At 36.6% G+C, this 23,933-nt stretch overlaps 1 protein-coding gene across 1 annotated transcript in view; it reads left to right on the top strand.

Moving 5' to 3' along the window:
* CYYR1 (cysteine and tyrosine rich 1) overlaps positions 1 to 10,465 on the top strand; it is a 152,951-nt gene extending 142,486 nt beyond the window's left edge. Inside the window, exon 4 of the mRNA XM_049785828.1 lies at positions 10,179 to 10,465. Within this exon, the coding sequence (XP_049641785.1) occupies positions 10,179 to 10,312 (134 nt within the window). The 3' untranslated portion in view covers positions 10,313 to 10,465. The remainder of the gene's footprint in view (positions 1 to 10,178) is intronic.
* Positions 10,466 to 23,933: the final 13,468 nt, after the last annotated feature.

A 23,933-nucleotide genomic window follows, 5' to 3' on the forward strand; every position in this document is an offset into this window, starting at 1 on the left:
CTCAGATCAGTGGAATAGGCTTGAATACTCAGAAAATGTTCCCCAGACATACAATCACCTAATTTTTGATAAAGGAGCAAGAAATTCTAAGTGGAGCAAAGAAAGCCTCTTCAACAAGTGGTGTTGGCACAACTGGCTAGCCACCTGCAAAAAACTCAACTTAGACCACCAACTAACATCATGTACGAAGGTAAAATCCACATGGATGAAAGACCTCAATATCAGACCCAAAACCATAAGATATATAGAACAACACATAGGCAAAACACTCCAGGAAATTGAGACTAAAGGCATCTTCAAGGAAGAAACTGCAATCTCCAAGCAAGTGAAAGCAGAGATTAACAGATGGGAATATATTAAGCTGAGAAGATTCTGCACTTCAAAGGAAATAGCACCCAGGATACAAGAGCCACCCACTGAGTGGGAGAAACTATTCACCCAATACCCATCAGATAAGGGGCTAATCTCCAAAATGTACAAGACACTGACAGAAATTTACAAGAAAAAAAAACATTTAATCCCATCAAAAAATGGGGAGAAGAAATGGACAGACACTTTGACAAAGAAATACAAATGGCCAAAAGACACATGAGAAAATGCTCCACATCACTAATCATCAGGAAGATGCAAATAAAAACAACTATGAGGTACCACCTCACACCACAGAGAATGGCACACATTGCAAAAAAATGAGAATAAACAGTTTTGGCGGGGATGTGGAGAGAAAGAAACTCTTATCCACTGCTGGTGGGAATGCCGTCTAGTTCAACCTTTATGGAAAGTGACATGGAGATTTCTCCAAAAACTGGAAATTGAGCTCCCATATGATCCAGCTATACCACTCCTAGGAATATACCCTAGGAACACAAAAATACACTACAAAAAACCCGTTCCTTACACCTATATTCATTGTAGCACTATTTACCATAGCAAGACTCTGAAAACAACCAAGATGCCCTTCAACAGACGAATGGCTAAAGAAACTGTGGTACATATACACAATGTAATATTACTCAGCTGTCAGGAGAGAGGAAGTCATGAAATTTTCCTATAAATGGATGTACACAGAATCTATTATGCTGAGTGAAATAAGTCAGAGAGAGAGAAAAAAATGCAGAATGGTCTCAGTCATCTATGGGTGTTAAGAATAATTAAAGACATTCTTGCAATAATAACTTTCAGACACAAAAGAGAAAAGAGCTGGAAGTTCCAGCTCACCTCAGGAAGCTCACCACAAACAGGGATGAGTTTAGTTAGAGAAATAACTACATTTTGAACTGTCCTAATAATGAGAATGTATGAGGGAAATGGAAAGCCTGTCTAGAGTACAGGCAGGGGTCGGGTGGGGAGGAGGGAGATTTGGGACATTGGTGATGGGAATGTTGCACTGGTGATGGGTGGTATTCTTTATATGACTGAAACCCAAACACAATCATGTATGTAATCAAGGTGTTTAAATAAAATATAAAAAATAAAAAAGAAAGACAGAAAGAAAGAGCAACATATGACAATGATTCATTCAAAAAAATGACATCATGAAATTTGCTTACCTTGGATGGTTATGGAGATTATTATGCTGAGTTAAATGAGCTAGAGAGAGAGTAAGACATAGGAAAATCTCACTCATTTGTGGGGTATTAAAAAATAAATGATAGTATGATAATACCCAGAAATGATAAAAATGATGATCAGAAGGACCAGTTCATGGTAGGAAGTTTGCCACAAAGAGTGGTGACTGCAGTTAGGGTAAGGAATGGTCCATGTGACATTGATGTTTGGAACTGACCACTGGACAAGAACTGGGTGCTGAAAGAAATAAAGTAATATACATTTTACCCCTTAATTACCAATAGTGCAAACCCATAGTGTCAAAAAAGGAATAGGGGGTGTAAATTGCTTGTCCCAGAAGCATGTGGGGAGTACAGGTTGAAGGGAAACGTGAAACATTGATAGCTGGAAATATGTACTGGTGAAGATTGTTGTACATATTATGACTAACTCAATCATGAACAATAAAATAAAAGCAACTGTATTATGAACAACCTTGGTGTTAAACCGAAGTTAACCTTGGTGTTAACCATGGCGTTTAAAGAAAAGAAGAAAAGAAAAGAGCGAAAAATATCGAAAATGATTCCAGAAAAAAACATGAATAACATGCAAAAAACAAAAAAGAAGCAAAGAAACTAAGATGAGGAGAAAAGAGAAAATAGACAAATATCTGATTTATTGAGACCATAAATCAAACTTATTATAATTACTAAAGGAAATCAGTCAAAAGCCAAGAGCTGATTGGCTGAATATTTGGCGTAGATGGGAACATAGTTATGCATTGTTAATGTGGTATCCCAGATAGCTCCGTCTTTGGTCCAGTATTCCATTTCAGTACCTGGATGTTGAAATCACTTTTAGATAGTTGAAGTCATGATGGGAAGGAAGAGAGCAGAACAGATGCTGCATTGTCAATGAATGAGAATATGGGATGCAGAGGTAGCAGATTTCATCCATGGAACAGAGATATTTAGGGTTCGGAGTTTAAGGACTAGATCACACAAATTGAAATAAAACAAAGCATAGACTTATTCCGTTAACCAACAAACTACAAACTGATCGATCAGGGCCACTTCCTGTAGGAGGCGACCCCTCCCAGGAGTCACAACCCAGATTATACAGGGCTTGACCTTTAAGTTGCTTGGCTCTTGTCTAGGGTATTTCTAAGGTATATCATCATGTCCTTTTATAGCTAGATACCTAGGGTGATATATTGTTGTTTATAGGGCCTGGGTCTGTGTCATTATTGTTAGGAGAGAAACCTATTCCTTACATGGAACTTAGCCTTGTTAGGCTTAAATGGAAACTTAACTTTAGTTTGACAAAATAGAGTCCCTTCTGTTCCAGGCTTCTCAATAGTATTCCACAGAGGGCTAGAAAGGAATATGAGCTCAAAGTTACAAAAAATCTTAGATATTTTGTATGTTTGTTTTTGTTTGGGGGCCACAGCCAGCAGTATTCCTTGCTCTGCTCTCAGGAATTACTCCTGGTGGACTGGGAGAAGGGGATCATATGGGGTGCTAGGGATAGAACCTGGGTAGACCTCATGTGAGGCAAGTGTCTTGCTCTCTATATTAATCACTCTAGCAAGAGCCAAGGTTTTTTAAAAAGGAAAACAGTAGTTTGAAGAATAATTATGTGAATCATGAGCAATATCCAATGTACAATCTGGCCCCATAGATTGTAGATAGAGGATTAAAAGAAGAGTTCTAATTTCCTATTTCTGTAAAAGAAATTACCCTGTCACAGAAAATCATATTTTAATTAAAATGGAAAGTTTATGTGAATGTTCATCGCATCTCATGTGTTCATTTCACTACTCCAACTCCTCTAAAATTCTCTACACCTTTCTCAGTTACCAAATAATTTCTCTGTCAAACTGATTTCTGAGAGGAGACATTGCTCCTGAAGTGAGTGCTCAAGGGATGAAAAAAAGGGAATAGAAGTTTTTGTAAAGAGACTTGGTATTCTGTTCAGCAGGTTAAAGGGATTGGGGGAAATGAGCTCAATCAGTTAAGTTCTTTTCTGGACTTACAGGACTACAGTGAAGAATGCTCTAGAAGTTTGTCCTCAAGGTGAAAGATTTAGTCATGACTGGATGTGTACTGATGTTATCAGAGTGGGAGCGAAATGATAATTTCCACTGATATCCCTCAGAAGTATCTGTTGATTATCTTTGATAGTTTCAATTATTGGTTAGAAGATTATTGGGTGAGATATATTTGTTGGTGTGATTGAGGTGGAGATAATAAAGGTCATGCCTCCTGTTATGTGAAATTTAGGTTGCCAAAGCTAGAGGATGCCAATTCTAGATACCATTAAAGTTACCATAAAATGAAAAGTTATGTTATCTTCACTATTAAATTATCAAAATAGTAAAATATATCATAGTTCCTTGGTAGCATTAAATATTTAATAGATATATTTTTGAAAATGTCCTCAAAAAAAACAAAATTTATGTTAGTCAATTCCTGGAATTTTATTCTAAAGAAATGATTTATAAAATAAGAATTTTATATAGAACTAAATATTAATCACTCCAATGTTATAGTTATAACAGCAAATTATTTTATGACTCAAAATAAGATAATATCAAAAAGCAATCTAAAAATATTTAAAATATAAAGTAGATAAGAAAATATCACTTTATATGACTACAAGGTATGCTTATTATTACAAAACAGAAAGTAAGGTATCAAAATAATGGGCATATTTTTATCTTCTTTCTATATTTTTGTTGTTGTTGTTGTTGTTTTGGGCCACACCCAGTAACATTCAGGAGTTACTCCTGGCAACGCACTCATAAATCTCTCTCCTGGCTTGAGGAATCATATGGGAAGCCAAGGAATCAAACTGCGGTCTTTCCTAGGCTAGCATGAGCAAGGTAGATGTCTTATCACTAGTTCCACTGTTCCTGCCTCTTCTTTCTATATTTTCTAAAGTAATATTGTATAAGTTCATTTGTTTTCTATATAATTTTACCACAATATAATTAGATATCATCCCAAAATATAAAATTATTTGATGTTTGTTTATATTGTAAAATTATCACAATACATCTAATTATCATCCTTTCAAAGAGCTATAATATTTTTCTGGTAATAGAGCTATTAAGATTTATTCTTGAAGTAATATTCACACCTACAGTAAACACTATTATTTCTAGTTAACAATCTTGCTAAATGTATTATCATGCTCTACTGTAACCTCCCCTGTATATTTTATGCAACTGAAAGTTTGTACCTTTTGACTTCCTTTATCTGTTTTTATCTGCCCACCACAAATTTTGACAGTCACCAGTTTGTTCTCAGTATCTATGAGCATGGTAGTTTTGTTTTGAAGTCCCAACATAAATTAGATCATATTGAATTTGTCTTTGTCTGAGATCCATCAGTATTGTCACCAATAGCAGAATGTTCTTTTAAATGATGGCTAATATTTTCATATGTGAGAATATTACACACTTCCTTAATTCATTCATCTATTCACAGTTTGTTTCCATTTTTTAAATATTGTGGATAATGCTGCAGTATGTTACTGAGGTAGCATAATTTTAAGTTGATGTTTTTGTTTCACTTCAAATTCCAAAATTTGACTTGCTGAATTCTATGGTTGTTGAAGTGTGTGTGTGTGTGTGTGTGTGTGTGTGTGTGTGTGTGTGTGTAAACTTCTTTGGTCTTTTCTATAGTGAATATGTTGATTCATAGTCCTTCCACCTTGAATTACCAATACATTTCTAGATATCCTTGCCAACATTTACCATAAAATAATATGGTATACTATTATTGACAGGTCTTTTACATTTATCTTAAATATGTTAATCTAAGAAGATGAAAACATTGCATTTCTTCTCTGAATTTCAAACTTTCTCCAATTTTGTAATGTTGTAGGCAACTAAATATAGTAAAAGAAGATCATTTGGTCTTATTTAAATCAGAGGATTAAAATATTGGTCATATGGATTTTACCTTCGTACATGATGTTAGCTGGTGGTCTAAGTTCAATTTTTTGCAAGTGGCTATACAGTTGTGCCAACACCACTTGTTGAAGAGGCTTTCCCTGCTCCATTTAGAATTTCTTGCTCCTTTATCAAAAATTAGGTGATTGTATGTCTGAGGAACATGCTCTGAGTATTCAAGCCTATTCCACTGATCTGAGGGCCTGTCCTTATTCCAATACCATGCTGTTTTGATAACTATTGCTTTGTAGTACAGCTTAAAGTTGGGGAAAGTAATTCCTCCCATATTCTTTTTCCCAATGATTGCTTTAGATATTCTCGGGTGTTTATTGTTCCAAACGAATTTCAAAAGTGCCTGATTCACTTCTTTGAAGAATGTCATGGGTATCTATAAAGGGATCGCATTAAATCTGTATAATGCCTTGGGAAGTATTGTCATTTTGATGATGTTAATCCTGCCAATCCATGAGCAGGGTATGTGTTTCCATTTCCACGTGTTCTCTCTTATTTCTTGGAGCAGAGTTTTATAGTTTTCTTTGTATAGGTCCTTCACATTTTTAGTCAAGTTGATTCCTTGATATCAGACCCAAAACCAACACATAGGCAAAACACTCCAGGACGTTGAGACTACAGGCATATTCAAGGAGGAAACTGCACTCCCCAAGCAAGTGAAAGCAGAGATTAACAGATGGGAATATATTAAGCTGAGAAGCTTCTGCACCTCAAACGAAATAGCGCCCAGGATACAAGAGCCACCCACTGAGTGGGAGAAACTATTCACCCAATACCCGTCAGATAAGGGGCTAATCTCCAAAATATACAAGACACTGACAGAAATTTACAAAAAAAAAAAACAAAAACATTTAATCCCATCAAAAAATGGGGAGAAGAAATGGACAGACACGTTGACAAAGAAGAAATGCAAATGGCCAAAAGACACATGAGAAAATGCTCCACATCACTAATCATCAGGAAGATGCAAATCAAAACAACTATGAGGTACCACCTCACACCAGAAAATGGCACACATCACAAAGAATGAGAATAAACAGTGTTGGCGGGGATTTAGAGAGAAAGGAACTCTTATCCACTGCTGGTGGGAATGCCATCTAGTTCAACCTTTATGGAAAGTGACATGGAGATTCGTACAAAAACTGGAAATTGAGCTCCCATATGATCCAGCTATACCACTCCTAGGAATATACCCTAGGAACACAAAAGTACAATACAAAAACCCCTTCCTTACACCTATATTCATTGCAGCACTATTTACCATAGGAAGACTCTGGAAACAACCAAGATGCCCTTCAACAGACGAATGGCTAAAGAAACTGTGGTACATATACACAATGGAATATTACTCAGCTGTCAGGAGAGAGGAAGTCATGAAATTTTCCTATAAATGGATGTACACAGAATCTATTATGCTGAGTGAAATAAGTCAGAGAGAGAGAAAAAAATGCAGAATGGTCTCAGTCATCTATGGGTGTTAAGAATAATTAAAGACATTCTTGCAATAATAACTTTCAGACACAAAAGAGAAAAGAGCTGGAAGTTCCAGCTCACCTCAGGAAGCTCACCACAAACAGGGATGAGTTTAGTTAGAGAAATAACTACATTTTGAACTGTCCTAATAATGAGAATGTATGAGGGAAATGGAAAGCCTGTCTAGAGTACAGGCAGGGGTCGGGTGGGGAGGAGAGAGATTTGGGACATTGGTTATGGGAATGTTGCACTGGTGATGGGTGGTATTCTTTATATGACTGAAACCCAAACACAATCATGTATGTAATCAAGGTGTTTAAATAAAATATATAAATAAAAAATAAATAAAATAAAATATTGGTCATAAAATAATTCAAAAGATATTTTTATTGAGTAGTTGTTCACACCTCATTAGCTATCTATTTTTTTAAAAAAAATACAGGACCTCTCAGATTTATCACAAAATTATAAAGTTGGTTACTTGAAAGATTTGCTTTCTGATGAAACCTTATCTGCAAGAAATAAAGATAAGCTGATCCACAGTTATGCAAGTATTACAAGTAATATTTCAAAATGTCATTCTATAGTGGTATATGAGATGTCCCATATTTATTTCATGATGAATAGTCCTTAAAATAGCCCTCTTTCTCAGGATGTTATCCTTTTATTAAAATATGAATTCTCTAAATGAAAGAAAGGTGGTTTTATATCTGGATTTTCATGTTCATTCTACAGCTCTATAAACCAGAGGGATTCTCACTGGAATGACCTCCAGCAGTTTATATGCAGATGGCTAAACATATCTTCTTACCAGAATATAAGCACAAACCGATGCTTTTTGGCTGGGAACGATGCAAAGCTGATCTACAGCATCAGTGGGTCTGTGCTTCTCAAGAGGGAGACAGGGAAAAGCGACACAGTCAAAACAGTATTAAGCCACATGCTTCTAAGCACCTAGTCAATCAGTACCTAGTTCCAATGTGCATTTACTTGCAGGCGCTGTGTTTCATTTCTTGGCTTGGATGAAACATATTATCAATCTTTGCTACAGTCCTCCTAGATAGAACCAAGCAAAGGAGTGGTGTAATGCAGGGAATTGTGTGTGTTTAAACACCACAGGGTTTATTCTACTTGGTTATATAAAGGAGAAATTGCTGTAGTTCAGCCCCCAAAGGTCTAAGGAAAAAAGAAAAGGAAAAACCTTATTTGTGCCTTTGTTGCCTTCTCCACAGAGGCAAGTCCTCTGTGATGAGCTTCATTCTGCACAGGCAACTAGAGACTAGCAAACCTTTGCTCACAAGATCAACTCTAGGGGACATTCTACACAGTTCTCTCTCCATCTTTTTGTTCCTTAGGCAATTCTACTGAACTTCTTATATCTTTAATTACAAGCAGGTCAGCGAATGACTCAGATCTCCCAGCTTCTGACAGAGGGAAACTAAAGAAATTCATAGAGAAATCTATTGTCATGTGTATACAGAATGAGGTGCATGTACTTGCATGCTACTGAGAAAACTACCATAATCTTCTAACAATAAATAGCCTAATTTAGAAGACATTTAGAAATATGTTTGTTCAAATCTTGCTTGTGTTTTTCTGCCTTGCTAACATGCAAATCAGGTCACTTGTGTGTATTATTATGAAAATAGACTAGTGATTTAGGCTATATTCATGGGAAACAATTAAGATGTAGAATTTCCACAGGAGTCATCAGTTTGATGATGATTCAGTTACTAGCAATTTATCACCGGGGTTCCTAAGGGTTTTCTCAAATGTTGCAGAAAGATTTGGCATTGTAGACATGAAATATCTTCCTTCCAGCTCTTGAAATGGTATTGAAATCACTCCAAAATAGACATCTAAATATATAATAAATTGTTGTTGTTGTTGTTTTTGTTTTGGGTCCACCCAGTGGCACTCAGGAGCTACTATTGACTCTGCACTCAGAAATTACTCCTGGCAGGTACAGGCGACCACATGGGATACCGGTATTCAAACCACCATCTATCCTGGATTGGCTATTTGCAAGGCAAATGTCCCACCGCTGTGCTATCTCTCAGGCCCCAACATATAATAAATTTTTATCAAATTGGATTTGAAGTTAACATATGTCATGGTAAAAATTATAGAAAGGAAATTTAGCAAGATATAGAAAGCTCAATTATCCACCTATTCATGAACCTAATTGCCCTTTTTTCTTTTCTTTTCTTCCTTCCACCCTTTCTCTTTTTATTCTCTTTCATTCCTCTCTTCTTCACACTCTTTCTTTTTCTTCCTTCTTCCTTTCCTCCTTCCTTCCTTTCTTTTTTTTTTTTTTTTTTTTGGTTTTTGGGCCACACCCTGTGCCGCTCAGGGGTTACTCCTGGCTATGCGCTCAGAAGTTGCTCCTGGCTTCTTGGGGGACCATATGGGACACCGGGGGATCGAACCGCAGTCCGTCCTAGGCTAGCGCAGGCAAGGCAGGCACCTTACCTCCAGCGCCACCGCCCGGCCCTCCTTCCTTTCTTCCTTCCCTCCTTCCTTCCTTGTTTGCCTGCTTGTTTTGGGCCACACCCAGCAGTGCCAGAGTAAAAAACTAATCCCAGTAAGGTGCTCACTTATTATTCTCCACGGTCCTCAGTGCCTCTCACATATGAAGCACACATCTAATAATTGAGCTTTCTTTGCAGTATTTTTTCTTCTTCCTTACACCTGTAATTTAACTACCTCCCTTCTAGTTAAGGGACCACAGAACTAGGTCATCACCTGAGCACTCAGTGGCATAAGAGCTCTGACACTGTCCCCACCCATGCCCCACCTGCTGGGGTGGGTTCATTTTAATCCCTCTCCTATCCGATTACATCATCTCTCCTCTTCTTAGAACTGCTAATCCATCCAGTTGAGTCATTTGGCAAATATTCTCACAGTCTATTCAAAAACCACTGTTGACTCTCCATCACTCACTCATTGAGGAGACTCAGAACCCACCCCACAATAGCACAATTGATTCTTCACTTCTTATTTCTCTCCGCCATGTACTTTATGCCTTGAACCAAAGTTCTCTCTACTTGAACTTTTGCTTAAACTTTAATAATCCCTTTTTGTGGTCTTTATCTGCAGGGGGAGGGGGGAATTATGTTATCTGTCCAATGGCATAAGCATTCAAATATTTACTAAATTCCTGACACCCTTTCCTTTTCTTTTTCAGTAGCACCACCCCCCTATAGCTACGACCACGAGATGGAATATTGTGCTGACTTGCCTCCTCCATACTCCCCGACCCCACAGGCTACAGCACAGCATTCTCCACCGCCTCCTTATCCTGGAAATTCAAGGAAATAATCCTCCCAGAGCAGCATATGTGCAAGTCAGAGTTCTGGCGGGGATTAATATGCCTCAACTGAGAAACAGACGGGAAAGGACTGCTGCAAGGAATTCGTTGCTTCATCAGACAATATGTCAAGAGGAATGCCCAGGCTGAGTCACAGTGTTTCTACTCAACTAAGAGCTGACCCCCATCTGGAATATTTTATGTGATTTGATGCGAGTATATTTGAAGAACCTTTTGATCCAAATAAGCACAAAGAACTGTAATTAAAATGACAAAACATCTGGAAAACATGTTGCCTAAGGATATTACACTGATGATCCCTTGATCCTGAAAATGAGAAGATATATATCTGCATTTATAATATAAGAGAATAGCCTAGATGACATAAGAAAACAACAATATTCTATGAAGTTTTAAAAGTCAGAACTAGAATTATTCTTTGCTTTCAATCAATCTAGATTAAGTGCCTAGTTCCCACTCTGATTTATACTGTAGAAAGCCTAGGATGGAAGTTACAGAAAGGAATTTTTGGGGTTCATTCTAAGAAGTAGCAGTTCAAGCATTTTTTATTCACTAGATTGCTTTGTGAAGACTCCAAACAGAGCCCAGATGAAGACTGCTTGGCAAAGCATTATTCTAGAAGGGATAACTCAATCAATAGCTAAGTCAATGAACTTCTTAGATCACCAAAGTTCTGTTCAGAGTCCAGATGATGACTGCTAGGCAGAGCAGTTCTAAAAAGAATAGCTAAATCAATAGCTAATTCAATGGACTGCTTGTGTTCCAAAAGTTCTTTCTGTTCATGTTTTAGGTAGATGGAAGATGACATTCTGTGTCTCCAAGATAGAAAACCATGAGAAGTTGAATGGTAACTACTCACTTTAAAAGTTAAAGAGAAACAACAGAACTCAATAGCTGATTGCAGATAAGAAGGCTCTTGAGCTATGGCTATCTAAAAATCATCACTATTTAGAATATTAAGACAGAGTTCTTTCCAAATGTGGACCAAAGGAAAACAATAAAACAGTAACAATATCCATCATTAACAAATGGATCACCTCGGATTAAAAAATTAGAAGCCATGGGGCCAGAGCAGGGGTGCAGCAGTATGGCATTTGCCTTGCATGTGCTGACCTAGGAGGGATTCGATCCCCGGGTGTCTCATATGGTCCCCCAAGCCAGGAGCTATTTCTGAGCACAGAGCCAGGAGTATCCTCTGAGCATCACCGGTGTGGCCCAAACCGCCTCCTTCCCCAAAAAGAAAGAGAAGCCAAATATACGTTCATGGTATCGTCCATCATAAAGTAAAATCTCAGAACTTGAACACACAATATATAGCAGCTAACAAAAACAAGAAGAGTGAAATTTGGGTTCTCTTCTTCCATTCACATGAAACTTAGACAAAGTTTATATCTCTTTTGTATTATCTTCAATCATTGCTCTATTGTGGAACAGGTTATTCTACTGACATCAAACTGTTGCCTTGTGCCAAAATTCTGAATTTATGAAGTGCCTACTTTTAGGTATGAATGCTTTTAATAAATGATTCTAATGTGCCATATATTTTACTTCAAGTGTCCTTGCCCTTCACGTCTATATTTTCTTCTGAATATATTTTAATGTATTTGAAATTATGCACCGAACAAAACTTGGCAATAGATGACCAAATATTTTTACCACTTTGCAATTAAATCTAACTATTTCATCAAATACCATTATCATATTTCAATTGAATTCCAAAGCAATGCTAGGAAATTTGCTGAATAAAACTGAATTTTTTATGGTTTCTATACTTTGTAGTTACAAACCTTACAAGTTAAGTAGCATATTATACTTTTAAATTTATTGATTTGATGGAAATATGCTCTAAATGCCAAATAGATCTAAAAGCTAAGTATATTTTAAATGACTTTCATGAATTTTAGACATAGATTATTTTCCTAAGAAGACACAGAGTATCCCAGACTACCATTCTATTCTAGTGACTGAGATTTTAGCACAATTTAGCAGTACATATGCTTTAATTTATCTCTTTTCTGCAAGTATAAGCAGACCAATTACACTGTAGCTATGCAACTCAGAGAAAATAACAAAATCTCTTTGACTGTCAGAATGTTAGTTGCAAATGCAGCATATATTACTTAAAAAAATGGAGAGGTATAAAAGAGATTCTATTCTCAAAATAGAATCATCATCATCTTTGCTGTCAGTAAATATCCATCATGTTCTTCTGTTTCTGTAAACATTAGCCATATTGGAAACATTTCAGCCCACATCATCTCACAATTGTTTTATGACCTCCCTTCTCCCTTTAGGTATATCTGAAACCCTGGGACCTACAATAGATAAGTCTTTTTAGTATTTGTATTTAATGTCACAATAGCATCAATATACACTTTCTCAGTATAGATCTTTGGATTTCAGTGATGATTGTTATAGATGATTCATCTTGGGGACAACAGTATATGATTGAAAAGCTTTGAGTTATAACTATTTAAAAACTAATGTATTCTTTGAGATAAAAATTTTTATAAAATGCAATAAAAAATAAACTCAGTTGTAACAGGATTTACATTGTCATTGCCTTGTGTCTTCTTTGTTATACTCTGCATTCAATTCACTTACTCTTGATCTTCTATGTGGAAAGCATAGGACTAAAGTCAGAAATATTTCCCATATAGCCCTATCTCCTTGTGTAAGGCAGAGCACTTCATTTCTATAAAATATTGTCTTTTATCTCTACAAAACTTTCTGCTCTGGTAAACATAACATCATCAGCTCCATTAGGTTTGTGAAAATTCCATTAATACATGCAGAAGTCTTAAGGGAAAGGTTTCTAAATATTGGTTTAAAAAATAGAAAAAGAATAACTTGTGCCAGAGCAATAATACAGCAGGTAAGTTATTTGCCTTGCATAAAAATGACTTACGTTCAATTCACTACACTCAATAGGTTCCCCTAAGAATTCTCAAAGCGATCTTTTGAGCAAAGAGTCAAGTGTATGCTGTGAACACAGCCGGTGTGACAAAAATAAATATAAATTAAAATGAATGACCTAAGAGTAAAGGCCCCAGGAAGAGTGCCACTAAGATATTAACCATCAATTACATATGGTTAGTTAGAGTTAAGTGAATTCACTAAAATGAAAATTGCAATTCTTCAGACTTACTAGTCATTCTTCAAAGGCTGCCTTGCATCTTGTGGATAAAGGCTACCTTATTTGGAAATGATTCTATGAAAGCCCTCTGTGGAAAAATGCAAAAGCTTATAAGAAAATATAGAAGTTTTTACAGACATCTCAAACCAAATATACATGTTATATTATATGTGTAAACTTTATTATTTAATTGCAATGTTCCTTACACATTTGGGTAGATACTGTCCCTAGGAATATTTATCTGAGACCTGCAGGAGCATCCAAAAGCAATAAGAAAGAGGTCCATAGGGATTCTTTTCAGGTCATGGCTCAGAACTTTATGCTGAGAACAAAGGGATGAATGATGGAAGAGAGACCTTGACCTTGAGCTGAGAGCAGGTGTGACTGGCTACAGCCCGTTTACAGAGTCTAGTTGATTGTTCTATTCATCTCTAAAATTTTTATAGCAGCATCTAGGCCATCCATATCTTCATAAAGTATAATCTTGTTCCCACTACTAAATATAAGCAATACTTACCTCTGACCTATTCTCCTTCCCACTTCTTATTTAGCCAAAATCACTTTGATAACTTGTGGTTGTAGAGTCCAACATATGTCAGCTATATCTTAAACCATCCTTAACAAGGCTCTAGGTGCTATTGTTTATGCTTCTTAATTAAAGTAACCTAACACAAACACATCAAAGCTGCATGGTTTTCTTACTCATCACCATGGGGAGTCTTATTTATTGTGCAGGATCCTTAATCAGAACCTATTTGAAATATAAAGGTTCTTTTTTCATTTTCTGGTTGTGGTCCTAGCTATGAAGGCAATACTTTTATAAGTACAAAACTTTTTCAAGGCAACTCCACTATATGGTACAGATTAATTTGAACTGTGTTAGAAAAGAAAATCACATATGTCAATATGAGACCTACAGGTGAGTCTTATCTCTACTCCTCCACTCCATCCCAACTCTTAGGACCCACTAATACCAAGGGAAAAAATAAAACAAGAAATAAGTGTGGGAAAAGCATAGATTTCTCTCCCTGTCTATGTGCTAGAGATTCTGAATTTCCATAGTGTATCCAAAATAGGTGAATAACATAGTGCTTGCCAGGTTGTTACAATGATGATAAATAGCAGACCTGCATCTCATCAAGATCCTATCTGGGTTGCCAAATAGAGACACCTATTTTTCTTTCAATCTTTGTGCCTTAACTTCCAGGTCTGACTTTTCATATGTTAACTTGCCATCCGTTGCTGAAAATGGCAAGTTACCTTAACAAAGTGTCTTTCAGAAACAACATTTATTATCTCAGTCTATAAGTATCTGGAACCTGGGCATATACAGCTAAGTTCTCTGACTTAGGGCGTTATCACGAGTACAGTCATCTCTATGCAACTATGCATCTGCCTCCAAGCTCGCTTGTTTATGTAAGTCTTGACAGAATTCCATTTCTTCTGAAGGTTTTTGGACTACGGGTCATAGACTGTTGGGTAGAGTTCATCCTCAGATCCTTACCATAAGAACCGTTCCACTGGGAAAAATATTTCAAGGAGAGTCACAGAGTGAATGATATTGCTAATGTTATGCTAGAGAGGTATGGGTCTCATATTTTAAAATCTAATCTTGGACATGTCATATATCCTTCACCATAATTTTCTATTCTTGAGTATTTGTTCATTAATAGATCTGAGCCACATAAGGACATAAATACAGAAAATGAAAACATTAAGGGCCAGAGCAGTGGCACAGCACTAGTGTGTTTGCCTTGCATGCAGCTAACATAGGACAGACCTCGGTTCGATCCCCCAGAGTCCCATATGGTACCTCAAGCCAGGAATGATTTCTGAGCACATAGTTAGGAGTAACCCCTGAGCATCACTGGGTGTGCTCAAAAACAAACAAACAAAAATTAAAAAAAAGAAAGTGGAAACATTAAGAATCATGCTGATGTCACTTGAACCTATTAGTCAGTATTCAAAGAAACATTTGATCCTGTTCTTTTAAATCTCATTGCTTAGAGATTAGACAACTCTCACTATAATAGGAATGTACCAACTCAACAACTGAAAGAATTTAGGGTCATATTAGACTGATCAAATTGCTTTCATTAAAAAGGTTGGAAAATAACTGGCAACAATTCAGAGCCATTGTTAGTTGGACAAGTCCCATACTTTATGTACTGCACAAAAATACATAAAATTCTTGGCAGATAATGAAGTAGAGCACATTCCACATACACTTATGGACAAGAGTTAACATGGCCCCTCTTCTAACCTTTGTTTAAACTTCGTTCCAAGGTATTCAGTCTTCATCAAGAAAAGGATTCCAAGACATGTTTCCAGATGAATGTTTGGCTAATCAAGTTACTACCTAAGCTAACTCTGAATACCTTTGCTAAAAGTGGAAAAATCTAAAGAACTATTTGGAACTGTAGAAACATGTGCTAAGAATATTTGCCTTCTCTGGAGGAATTATGAAATAATTGGCTTAAAATATGGTTTATAGTTACACACAGATATCTATTTCCTCTCTCCTCCTTTTCTACGATTGCCAGTAATTTTTGAGCATGCATTACCACCTACCAATTCTTAGTGTGAAGTGGAAGTAGGATAATCATTTTCGGAGTGGCACTTAGCTATGGACAATATATGAATAAAATATCTCATATTACTTTGAAGATCTAAAATATTGTTCCTCTTTTTTTCTGACTAAAATACACAATGAACCAAGCGACCAGACATTCCCACTCTTGTATTTTACTATAAGTGATGGTCTTCATTATCTTATATGTTGTCTTGTCTTTTCACATCCTGGTCACTTGAAACTAGTTAGATGAGGGGGCCGAAGAGATAGCATACCGGTATGGCATTTGCAAGCAGCTGATCCAGGAAGGTCAATGGTTTAAAACCAAGCATCCCATGAGCCTGACAGAAGTGATTTCTGAGTGCAAAGTCAGGATTAGCCACTGAGAGCCAAAAAAAAAAAAAAAGGCAGATGATTAAACGATTTGAAATGGAAGTTCTTTTGCCTTTTTTGTGAATATATTTGGAAGATTGTTCCCTGGATCTCTCACCTGAACATACAACACAAACATACACCACATCACCTTTTTCCTTTGATTACTCATTTTGCTTTTTCTGAGGAACTCTTTATATCTTCCCAGATATAACTACATGAACAATCTACTAAGCGAGGCTTACTAATTTTTTTTTGTTGTTATTGGATTTTGGTTTTGCTTTTGTTTTGAGACCAAACCCTAGCTGTGATTAGGAGTTGTTCCTGGTTCTGTACTCTGGAATCCTTCCTGGCAGATTGACGCAAACATATGGGATGCCAAGGATGGAACCCAGGTTGGCTACATTCTAGGAAAGTGCCCTACCTTCTGTACTATCATTTTGGCTCCAGGCCTGATCATTTTAAGTCATCACTTATGCACAATTTTGTCCTTTGTCCTATTTGAACTTATTTTGGTCCCATGGGACACTTTGTTACAGGTTTGTTAAATATCTCTCTCCCTACAGGCAATAATCACTTTTATTTTCTTTTAGGATCACACCTTGATATGCAGAGTCCTTATTACTACTCTATGCTTAGGAATCACTCCTGGTGAGTTTGTAATACCAAGGGTGAAACCTGGGCAGGCCTGTACAAGGCAAGCACCCAACCTGTTGCATTATGTCTGGCTCTAAGAGAAAATAAGCTTTTTGAAAGTGTGGAGTGTTTCTTAAGCATACATTTTCAATTCCCTAGGAAGATATCTCTAGACTGTTTAGAACATTAAATAAGCATATAAAATAAGAAAATAATATTTTGTATTATAATATTAAAATAGCTAAGAAATTGAGAAAGAACATGAGTGACTAATGTAAAAGATTCCATTAGAGAGCTGAAGAAAAAGATGCTTTCTTAGCATTTTTATAGAAAACGAGTATCAGTCCAGACATGGTTGTGTTGTCAGTAAGCACAGGGTTAGTACATGTCTGAACAAGTCCATAAACATGCTTGTCATGACTAACTCAGTGAGAACATAACAATACACCAGTTTGGGAGAATACTTCTCTATCTTCAGATTAAAATTGAGCTTCTCATTTTTGTTATGTAAAGAGAATACCAACCAAATATTAAGAAATTGCCTCATAAATAATAATTCCATAGTGTGGATTCTAATGTAATTAGCTTTTATCTGCTATTCCCAAATGTCTGCTATAGGCATTTTTTTAAAGAAATAAAATTTCATAGCTGTCAGAATAACACTATTTTCAGTACATGTTAAAATAAGCATTTCTTTATATTTTATAATATTAAAAAAAGAAACAAAAATTAGCTAGAAATAGTCAATAGAAAGAAAAATAGCTTTTGTTTTATCATCATTTAACATATAAAGATATTGTATTTTGATAGTCTTAAAATCAGTAAAACATTATAAAAATATTGATTTTATATGGGTCCTCCCTAAAAATAAGTACCTTAAATTATCAAATATTTGTTTGGATGCTTTTCAGTTTCTAAAAAAAAAAAAAAAAAAGGAAGAGAAAGAGAAAGAAAGAAGAAAATATCTGCCCACTGAGACAAGCAGAGAAAAGGATGGGAGGGAAACTTTGGGGACATTGGTGGCAGAAAATGTATACTGGTGAAGGGTATTGGACATTGTATAACTGAAACATCATCATTAACGACTTTGTAACTAGCTCATGATAATCCAGTTAAATAATTTATTTTTAAATATAAATTAGAAAAAAATAGTTTGGATGGTTTGGTTTTCCCTTGTGCGACTCTGTGAGAGTATATCTATGTGTAGATGTGTATGCAAGACACAGTTCTCTAATCTAACAACTCCATATTCTGCACATTATAACTATTTTCATTTTGCAAGTTTAGAAACTCTCAACATATCACTTTCTATTCAAGAAAAAATAGTATTTCCCAACCAATGAGACAATTAATACAAAGTTAAGATGCATTCATGGATGTAGTAGCCCTGACTGAATACTTGGCATGATTTTGTCCCACAAGCATTGTGGGATGTAGTTGCAGAGGTCACATAATCTCATTGAGAAGGAGGAGGTGGAGGAGGAGGAGGAGGAGGAGGAGGAGGAGGAGGAGGAGGAGGAGGAGGAGGAGGAGGAGGAGGAGGAGGAGGAAGAATTTGGTCACACTCAAAACCAAGATCTTTTCTGGTTTGTTTTTGCTGTTGTTTACAACTTGGCTTTACCCAAAACAAAGATCTTCCCTGGCCTTTTTGTTTACAAGTTGTTTTCACCCAAAACAGAATTGTTTCCATACTTATCTCCTTGTTCACATGCTGAAAGCCTACCTGGGCAGGACAGAATTTACTCAAGGTAGACCTTTTTGTTCTTATGCTCCACTTCCCAATGGTGTGTGTTTGTGTGTGTGTGTGTGTGTGAGAGAGAGAGAGAGAGAGAGAGAGAGAGAGAGAGAGAGAGAGAGAGAGAGAGAGAGAGAGATCTTGGTGCTTAATAAAACTGAGATTCTGGGGGGATGTCTGTCTGTCTGTCTCTCCCCCTTCCTCTTTTTCTCCCACCCTCTATCTTTCCATGAATTTCTTTCACCCTACTATGCTGTTTCACCCTCTCTAGTTTGGCCTGGTTTATTTCCTGCTATAATTCCTGCTCCAGACTTATTTACCTGGGCTGGAATTATGGCGTATGGATCCCAACAAGAGGAAAGTAGGAGAAGGAGGAGGAAGAGGAGGAAGAAAAGAAGACTAAAAGGAAGCAAATGATGATCATCATAATGCTGATGATTATGATGATGATGATGATTACAATGAGAATGAACTTTAATTTTGCAAAGAAATACATTTACTGTGTCCAAGGTTTCTGTGGCAGTTTTGAGACTGATTATACGTGTTTGAACAATTTCAGTGACTCATGTCCTTCTGTTGCAAGTCATCACTTAGCCTGCATTGGTTCCAGTTTTTGTGTACACCATGAATGAGATAGACGAAAAGGACCTTTTTATCTCTGTGACACCACCTGGTCTCAGAAGACACCTCTACTCTATTATTTCTGAAATCATGGATTTTACCTACACAAGACCACTATGAATTTTCCATCTCAGTATTTCCATTTAAGCAGGAGTAGGCTTGAGTTAATATTATGGCAAAGAGACAAAGGAAGGAGACATTGACAAAGTGGTGTGAACTTTACATAATTTGGAAGAGGCAATCATGAATGTTGGCTAGTATGAAGGAAATCATAAAAATTAATGTCTGCTTGAAAAATACTTTAGTCTTTCAATTTTCTATTATACATGTTTAGAAGCTCAAAATTCTGCAGTATTTTTTTAAATATACATAGGCAAAACAAATATTAAACTCAATAAAGCACTGGAATAGTTAGAATTTTAAAATGAGAAAATAGGTCTGAGAATATAGGTGAAAAATTGAGCAATTGCTTTGCATATGTGAGGGCTTGACTTCAATCTCCTACACCTAAATAAATAAATAAAATGAGAATATATCAATAGACTTTTTCCAGGTAGTTCTGAGTAAAAAAAAAAAACATGACACTATAGTAATTAAGAAATAAAATAATATTTGCCCACATATTCTGTACACATAAAGGTCAAACTTCAAATATTTATGAATTCTCTGTTCCCCCAGGTCACTACAATTTCATAAATGATGTTTCTCCATCTTTGGCTTCATTTGCTATTATGGGATTTCTAGACTACCACAAAATACAATCCAAAATTATTGTATTTGGCTGGAGAGAAAGAGCGAAAATGGCTGAGTGCAGCTTTGCATACAGGAGGCTGGGATTCCATTCCCAGCACTGTAAGTTACCTTGAGTACATTAGCTGAGGACTAAAACAAGGGTGAGGAGGAGGGAGGTTTGGGACATTGGTGATGGGAATGTTGCACTGGTGATGTGTGGTGTTCTTTACATGACTGAAACCCAAACACAATCATGTATGTAATCAAGGTGTTTAAATAAAATATAAAAAAAATTAATTTGGTTCTCTAGAGGGTATTAAAGATATTTTTGATGGCTACTGGTTTTCCAGTCTTTTAGACTCTTTGCCTCTATTTCCTTCATACTGCTATTACCAAGATAGAGATTAAGGTTCACTGAACACTCTCATGCTGCCAAGGACCCTAATTAACATCTATAAATTGGTTGGCTATACCCAGTCACCTGTATTGCTATTACCCCAAGAACTTCTTTGTTGAAATATGATAGCCCACTGTTTTTAAAAGTTGTTCCTTCCAGGTGCTACTGAAGTTAAGACACACTGAGAGGTCTGGGTCCCTAAAAAGGTAGTTTCTGGTATGCTTGTGCTTTCTGTGTACTCTGTACACACTAAGAAGGTACTTGCACTCTAAGCTTTGTGCTCTTCATTTTTTCTTTTATAATAATAATGATAATAATATAATTAATAGCGATAATGATGTTTCTATTCTGGGACCACACACAGTAGTGATTAGGCTTTCTCCTAATTCTGCTTTCAAGACTCATGCCTAGCAGTGCTTGGAGGACCATATGTGGTACTGAGCATCTAACTTGGCTCAACAGCATGCAAGACAAGCACTCAACCCACTGTATTATCAAACATTAATATTTTTACTTTAAAATTTTTTAATCTTTCTGACAAGTGTAAAATCCAAAATCTATTTCTCTGTGTCTCTCATGCCTACTTCACTTCCTAAGATTTTATATTCTCTTCTTTTCTTTTTTTTCTTTATTTAAACATCTTGATTCTATATATGATTGTGATGAGGTTTCGGTCATGTAAAGAACACTCCCATACCAGTGCAACATTCCCACCACCAATGTCCCAAATCTCCCTCCATCCCAACCCACACCCACCTGTACTCCAGACAGGTTTTCCAGTTCCCTCATTCATTCACATGATTATGGTAGTTCTCTGTGTAGTTATTTCTATAACTGTATTCACCACTCTTTGTGGTGAGCTTCATGAAGTGAGCTGGAAGTTCCAGCCCTTCTCTCATTGTCTCTGAGGATTGTGACAAAAATGAACTTTTATTTTTCTTAAAACCCATAGATGTATGAGACTATTCTGTGTGTCTCTCTCCCTCTGACTTATTTCACTCAGCATGATAGATTCCATGTACATCCATGTATAGGAAAATTTCATGACTTCATCTCTCCTGATGGCTGCACAATATCCATTGTGTATATGTACCATAGTTTCTTTAGCCATTCGTCTGTTGAAGGGCATCTTTGTTATTTCCAGAGCCTGGCTATTGTGAATAGTGCTGCAATAAATATAGGCGTGAGGAAGGGGTTTTTGTATTGTATGCTTGTGTTCTTAGGGTATATCCCTAGGAGTGGAATAGCTGAGTCAAATGGAAGCTCAATTTCCAGATTTTGGAGGAATCTCCACATCGTTTTTTATAGAGGTTGGACTAGATGGCATTCCCACCAGCAGTGGATAAGAGTTCCTTTCTCTCCACATCCCGCCAGCACTGATTGTTCTCATTCTTTGTGATGTGCGCCAATCTCTGTGGTGTGAGGTGGTATCTCATCATTGTTTTGATTTGCATCTCCCTGATGATTAGTGACAAGGAGCATTTTTTCATGTGCCTCTTGGCCATTTGTATTTCTTCTTTGTCAAACTGTCTGTTCATTTCTTCTCCCCATTTTTGATGGGATTAGATGTTTTTTTTTCCTTGTAAAGTTCTATCAGTACCCTGTATATTTTGGATATTGGCCCCTTATCTGATGGGTGTTGGGTGAATAGTTTCTCCCACTTGTTGGATTACTCTTGTACCCTGGGCACTATTTCTTTTGAGGTGCAGAAGCTTCTCAGCTTAATGTATTCTCATCTGTTGAACTCTGCCTTCACTTGTTTGGAAAGTGCAGTTTCCTCCTTGAAAATACCTTTATTCTCAATGTCATGGAGTGTTTTACCGAAGTGCTGTTCTATATACCTTATGGTATCAGGTCTGATATCAATGTCTTTAATCCATTTGGATTTTACCTTCACACTTGATGTTAACTGGCGGTCTATGTTTTCTTTTTTGCAAGTGGCTAACCAGTTCTGCCAGCACCACTTGTTGAAGAGGCTTTCTTTGCTCCATTTAGGATTTCTTGCTCCTTTGTCAAAAATTAAGTAATTGTATGTCTGGGGGATAATGTCTAAGAACTCAAGCCTATTCCATTGATCTGAAGGTCTGTCTTTATTCTGATACCATGCTGTTTTGATAACTATTGCTTTGTAGTACAGTTTAAAGTTGGGGAAAGTAATGCCTCCCATTTTCCTTTTTCTTAGGAGTTCTTTAGCTATTTGAGGGTGTTTATTGTTCCAGATGAACTTCATAAGTGTTTGATCCACTTCTTTGAAAAATGTCATGGGTATTTTTAAGGGTATCGCATTAAATCTGTATAATACTTTGGAGAGTATTGCCATTTTAATGATGTTAACCTTGCCAATCCATGAGCAGGGTATGTGTTTCCATTTCCGTGTATCCTCTCTTATTTCTTGAAGCAGGGCATTATAGTTTTCTTTGTCCTTCACGTCTTTGGTCAAGTTGACTCCAAGATATTTGAGTTTGTGTGGCACTAATGTGAATGGGATTGCCTTCTTGACGTCCATCTCTTCCCTATCATTATTGGTGTATAAAAAGGCCATCGATTTTTGTGTGTTAATTTTGTAGCCTGTCACCTTGCTATATGAGTCTATTGTTACTACAAGCTTTTTGGTAGAATCTTTGGGGTTTTCTAAGTAGAGTATCATGTCATCTGCAAATAGTGAGAGCTTGACTTCTTCCTTTTCTATCTGGATTCTCTTGATATCTTTTTCTTGCCTGATCGTTATAGCAAGAACTTCCAGTACTATGTTGAAGAGGAGTGGTGAGAGCTGACAGCCTTATCTTGTACCAGAATTTAGAGGAAAGGATTTTAGTTTTTCACCATTGAGGATAATATTTGCCATCGGCCAGTGGTAGATGGCTTCAAATAGATTGAGAAAGGTTACTTCCATTCCCATTCTTGCTGAGAGTTTTGATCAAGAATGGGTGTTGGACCTTATCAAATGCTTTCTCTGCATCTATTGATATGATCATGTGATTTTTATTTTTCTTGTTGTTGATGTTGTGTATGATGTTGAGAGATTTACAGATGTTAAACCATCCTTGCATTCCTGGGATAAAACCTACTTGGTCGTAGTGTATGATCTTTTTGATGATGCATTGGATCCTATTTGCCAGGATTTTGTTGAAAATCTTTGCATCAGCATTCATCAGGGATATTGGTCTGTAATTTTCTTTCTTGGCAACGTATCTGTCTTGTTTTGGTATCAAGGTGATGTTGGCTTCATAAAAGCTATTTGGGAGTGTTCCTGTTTTTTCAATTTCATGGAAGAGCCTGGCTAGGATTGGTAGTAGCTCCTCTTGAAAGATTTGAAAAAAATTCATTAGGAAATCCGTTGGGCCTGGGCTTTTCTTTTTGGGCAGATGTTTGATTACAGTTTCAATTTCTCAGTAGTGATGGGGATTTTT

This window comes from Suncus etruscus, chromosome 13 (genome assembly GCF_024139225.1).
Source record: "Suncus etruscus isolate mSunEtr1 chromosome 13, mSunEtr1.pri.cur, whole genome shotgun sequence".
Lineage (NCBI taxonomy): Eukaryota > Metazoa > Chordata > Mammalia > Eulipotyphla > Soricidae > Suncus > Suncus etruscus.